This window comes from Haliotis rubra, unplaced genomic scaffold (genome assembly GCF_003918875.1).
Source record: "Haliotis rubra isolate DU_JTF1 unplaced genomic scaffold, ASM391887v1 Scf1169, whole genome shotgun sequence".
Lineage (NCBI taxonomy): Eukaryota > Metazoa > Mollusca > Gastropoda > Lepetellida > Haliotidae > Haliotis > Haliotis rubra.
Genome location: NW_025765080.1, coordinates 103,368 through 109,367, shown reverse-complemented (window position 1 = coordinate 109,367; position 6,000 = coordinate 103,368). Strand labels below are relative to the sequence as shown.

The window sequence follows — 6,000 nt, the reverse complement described above, 5'->3', positions numbered from 1 at the left end:
GTTCAAAGCATTCACAGGCCTGGTTTTGGACCCAAAATATGACATTATTAGATTGGCCAAGCTATAGCCCTGACCTAAATCCAATAGAAAATGTTTGGTGACTTATGAAGGAAAGTGTCAATAAGAAAGGTCTGACAAATATTGCTGAAATGAAAGAAGAGGTGGCCTGATATTGGGACAGCATGGACCACGACTTTCTAACTTCTTTGATCAGTAGTATGCCCCGCCGCATTGAAGCCTGCATTGCTGCCCATGGTGACTTGACAAAATACTAACTGTTCACCTGTCTTTGAATCTGGAGTTATGTTCTGCTATAATATTCACATTTAATACGTGAGTAATGAGTGAAAAAAATATAAAAAATTACAATCTTAAATTCTCAATAATTTCTGGTTGTACTGTAACAAACATCGAGACGGGATGAGTCTTCTTGGAGTTTACGGAAAGGGGTGAGTGGTGACGAATGTGAGTCTAGACCACACATCACATGGAAGCTTTAACATCTTTGAATCTGGACCAAACAAATCAGTGATGCACAGCATGAGCACATGTCACAAAGCGGGACTAACCAGTCCTCTTTATTTGGCTCTCACCATCATATGACCTGAATGAGATGTTACATTCAACACGATTCCACATGTCATGTTGCCTGGAAGAAAGGATTGTGGTTTAACACCACACTCATGGTCAATCATTGATTCTGGGCCACAATACCAGTGATTGATATTCTGAGCACTGATCTACCCAATGGGGATAGATGTATCAATCATGTCAGCAATCCTGACCACCAGTATCTTCATGTGCAACAAGTCACACCTCAGCCCTTCTTTCTGACAACAATTTTCTTGGACACTTTCTGCCACAAGGTATCATGAGAACAAACAAACGAAGTAAGTACAAAATACTTTATGAATATCAATTCAAATCAACTGAATAAGAACTTATTATGTACATCATCCACATTGGCACTATGAGGAAATGAGGCTCACAATGTATATACATTCCAGGTGACCCAACACAAAGTGATAACACATACTGGCACAGTAAAATTCACAACATACTAATTTGGTTTTATCAGTTTTATAACAGATAACTTGACAACTTAGTCATGCTACTTGTAGCAGCATTGAAAACACTACATATCAAAAGATAACATGACTGGAAGCTTGTGTAGGGAGCTAGTCAGATCTCAGTCCAGAGGAACTATCTTCCAACTACTACATAACGTACATGACCTGTAACATAGAATGCATACTATCTACAGTTTGGTGTCTGCAACTGTGATCTTCCAACAAGAAAGAGCGAGTGAGTGAGTTTGTTTTTTTGCCGCTTTTAGCAATATTCCAGCAATATCACGGGGAGGGACACCAGAAATGGGTTTCACATATTGTACCCATGTGGGGAAACGAACCCGGGTCTCCGGCATGACGAGCCAACGCTTTAACCACTAGGCTACCCCACCACCCCCAACAAGAAAGAAATATTCTGTGTATGTAAAGGCATGTTGTAACAGTGACATTTCAAAGTGAAACCCTGTCATTATATATATATATATTCCAAACTAAGAAAGACACTGCTTACTACAATGTAATTTTGAAATTTCTAAAATCACATATGAGCTTAATGTGTGACCTCTGCTCAGTTTACTTAAAAAAAGAAACAATACTGTTTTCTACATCTATACAAAGGTTTCAATGCAATATATGACAAAAAAATCATACAGTCATCAAAACATTCTTCATGCAAACTTAGGTTCATGACAAAAAAACATAGTATCAAAATAGTGGAAATCAAATACAAGCATACCTGAGTAAATATACTGAGTTCAGTGACACAAGAAAGAACAAAAAAAAATTCTTCTTCAAAAGTTATGTAATACCAACACATGGGATCAATTTGATGCAAAATTCAAACTTATTCCGCCAAACAAGATGAAAAACAAATCGACAAGCCTGATAGTCTTTCTTCCAATAAAACAATACACTAAATGTTCCAGCACACAAAGTAAAACATTATAGAGGAAGTGCAACTTGCATAACTGTGAAAGAACAGATTTTTAACCCAACACCCCTCCAATGAACTTAACAGTCTGACAAGGGTATTTCCATGGATACAATCTTCGTTATGCTGATAAACAGGACACATACCCGTTTCATATACAAATAAAATATAGACTGCAATTGTGATACAATATTTGAATCTGACTGACCACCAGTGCTGGATTTCATTAAGCTATCATAGTGCTACTGCTTTATATCCATGCGTTAACAAACGACCAGGTGAATCTCAGCTGGACAAACATGGCATTGGACTATTGCTGTACTATAAAGACATATGAGCTGTAACTCCAGGTGAGTCACAGTTTTACTGCTTTTCTAAAACACATAAGGAAAGGAATATTGCTGACAAACTAAGAATCCTTATCAAGGTGAAACTGAAATTTGCACACATGATCGCCGGGTCCTACAGGCAAACATGGATAAGTTGGACCGGTGCAGAGAACGTGTTTACAAGTAGGCAGTGCACAGCAATGAGCAAACCCATTTGGTTTGTGTAAGGTAGAGCAGATGTAGGCTAATGCACGTCCATTGCATGACGATGAAATTGATTCCGTGAGTAGCTGCACACGCCTTGCTCATAAGACTCACACGTCGGTGCAGCAAGTCGCACTACACATGATCGTGGACAACCTGGGGCCCCTTCGTAAACAATGGCAAGCGCAAGTGGGTGGCACTCATACATGTTAATATGGGTCAATTGTCAGGTCGGTGCTCAACTTATCCTTGTTTGCCAGAAATATGACTAAGGACACAACTTCAAATGCCTTAGAGAACTGAGCAGCACCATAACATTGCTATGAAGCTCAACTATGCCACATTTCATTAGGCAGGGTTAAAGATGTGGCAACTCATATATTCTAACATTATTACCCGTATAGGAAGGAGGACACAGGGTAGTATTCTTCCTGTAACCAACTTGGGACGGGGAATGACAGATTATATTTCCCTTGGTATATTAATTACCGTATATTACTGTAGATAAGCCAAATTTTGAGGACCCAAAAAAAGCAGTCTGTAGAAGGGGGTCGGCTTATCTATGGGTTACGCTTCCGTGAAACTTTTTTCCAGGGGTATGTACTTAATATAACTCGGGAAAATAATATGTCATTCCCCGTCACTCGTTATTGTCTAAGTACTCACTCAGATCTCCATGCAATGCATGGCCCTGAATAACAAACAAAACATCTCTCCCAATTGAGAGAAATGCAAAGAAGGTTCTGAGGTAGTACAAACTGGTACTTAATGACTAGCCTTTTCAGTAAACTTTGGCTGTAACACTCATTGGTAACATGAAAAGTTAACACAAAATACGTTCTCCTTACAGGAATGTTACATTGGTTCTAGAGACTTGGTCCAGTAAAAAGCTGCAATACGACTAGCACTAATCCCTATCTGTAAGGGCATAGCACTGTGTGAACAAAGCACTGTCATGTTAATCACTTCACAAGTACAGAAAAATGTTTGTCTCACCAAGGATCACAGTGAGGGTAAATATGGGATTTGAACCTATAATCAGCAGATCCTGTCATGGCTAAGGGACACTACTCTGTACAGCCAGAGCTAGTGCCTATTGTGATAAACATGTAACAAAAATAGCATTAAATGCCTTCAAAACATATACACAAAAGAACCTACAGAGATCTACCTTGATTCCAAGTCTAACAGCGAATCAAAGACAGAGAGTCCATTGTCAGCATGATACATACCATTCTTCATATATTTAACATACTGTGTTTGTTACACAAATGGACAAAATCAACTAAGTTAATACATCAGTGAATGAGTCATTAGCATTTGAAAACCGATCTTGACAATGTAGGTTATTATGTAAGCAGGAGTGATGACCCACCTGAAAAATCTGTTCTGATTTAATTGAGTGAGTATTGTTTTACGCCGCTTTTAGCAATATTCCAGCAATATCACGGCAGGGGACACCAGAAATGGGCTTCACACATTGTACCCATGTGGGGAATTGAACCCAGGTCTTCGGTGTGACGAGCAAACGCTTTAACCACTAGGCTACCCCACCGCCCTGTTCTGATTTAACGCAATGGCAGATGACAGAATGAAAGGGTTCAGTACAGGGATAATGATTTTAGTTAAAAACCCTCTAGCATGCACAGGCCATAAAAATACCCCAGTGTTTATGAAATCGTCGTTAAGCAGATGTACATATTACTTAATGTAATGATTTCTGTTATGCCTGAGATGCTATTATGGAGGATGTATTATATGGAAGGTCTGGTTCATCAACAATTTTCAAGATGATGATGAGTATTACGCCTTCTCTCCGTAACGTGATGAATCACTACCCCATGATGCCATTGCTGTGACATCTGTGGCTACTGCTTCACGACAACGTATTCACTGTGAGGCAGATGCTGCCTTCCTGACACCTTATTTCAGTCTTGGGAACTCCTCTTGGAACAACGTGTATCTCCTGCAGGTAGGACATGTTCTTTCATGGCCCAACACCCACTCTCGGATACACTGCAACATATAAGTTGACCTGGGTCAGTAGGGGCCACGGCCCCGTTTCTCAAGGCGATCGTAGCGCTACGACAGTCGTAAGTCTATGTTAAAGTATAGGAGTTACGATCACCTTAGGGTTACGATCGCCTTGAGGAACGGGGCCCTGGCTGAATGTGAGGGGTCTGTGAAAGGGAGGGTTATTGGTTGAAAAAGTGGATGACCCATGTGTCTCTGAGTAATGAGTTAATATTGCTCAACACCATACATTAGCAAAGTGTTTGAGACACTAGTAGTGAGTGCAAGAGTTTGTGGGTGAGTCATTGAGTGAGTGGAAGAGTTGGTGTAGCAAGAAAACTGGTCACAGCGTGAGTGAGTGAGCGGATCAGTAAGTCTTGGGCTGAGTGAATGGGCAGGCTGGGAGGGCAGTAAGTTATCACATTATTGAAAAACAAATATACAGGACTCCTCCAAAACTTGCTTTCACAATTTGTGTGTATGTAAAGAATCAAACAAGGTGAAATGTCATGGTAACCACATGTTTACTCATTTAGTTCCAGAGTCCCTGACACAAGATAACAAAGAATAAAGGATGTCAGATTCGTACGTATTACGAACCACCAAGTCTCCAGAAGCAGACTAACCTTTCTGTACACAGATTATAATACCATGACTACCCATTGAATGTGACACTTCTTAAAGAACAATTCTTGTCTTGCAAAACACATGAACATTGCTACTATGTTACTGTATAACGGCTAGCGATCCCCTTCTTCTTAATTCTTCTTACCTCGTTAGGTTTAGAAAGCCGCAAATAACTCAGTGCGCCTAGTGGCCGAAGAGTTGTATAATCCCCAGGGAGTTGAAATTGATAATACGATGTGCCGTTGAGATTGACATCCAATGATCGAGGGAAAATACCAGAGCCTTGAGCATGCACTAGTTGCCTGGATATGTACGCTATATAAATATCCTATAATAAAATAAAATAAATAATTGAGACATTCTGTTCCTCCCCCCAACCCTCCCCTCACTATCTGAATGGCTATCTCCAGATGACCAGCTCACACTATAATGGACTTACCTGTATGTGGAACTCATGTCCACAGTCTAATCTCTGCTTTTTGGCAACAGAAAAATCCTCAAAACATATTGGACATACATCTTCATCATTCACTGAATCCTGTAGAGTTGAAAGAAAATAGCATTTAATGTGTTGACATAAATTAGCTAAAAACTCAAGCCAAACATCATAACATTATGTTGCTGGATATCAGTCTACATCCCTGACGTCACTCACAGGAACTGATAAACATTGCACATTGTGGCATACATTTGTCATGAAGAACACATACTACGTGAGTGAGTGAGTGAGTTTAGTTTTACGCTGCTTTTTAGCATTATTCCAGCAATATCACAGGAGGAAAGACACTAGAAATGGGCTTCACACATTTTACCATGTGGGGAATCG

General features: G+C 39.9%; 1 protein-coding gene across 1 annotated transcript in view; it reads right to left on the bottom strand.

Moving 5' to 3' along the window:
- Window positions 1-4,012: 4,012 nt before the first annotated feature.
- The window catches only part of LOC124257088, a 28,177-nt gene continuing 26,189 nt past the window's right edge, over window positions 4,013-6,000 (bottom strand). Inside the window, exons 12-13 of the mRNA XM_046691078.1 lie at window positions 5,614-5,712; window positions 4,013-4,550 (exon numbers count right to left, since the gene is read on the bottom strand). Coding sequence (XP_046547034.1) covers window positions 4,458-4,550; window positions 5,614-5,712 — 192 coding nt within the window. The 3' untranslated portion in view covers window positions 4,013-4,457. The remainder of the gene's footprint in view (window positions 4,551-5,613; window positions 5,713-6,000) is intronic.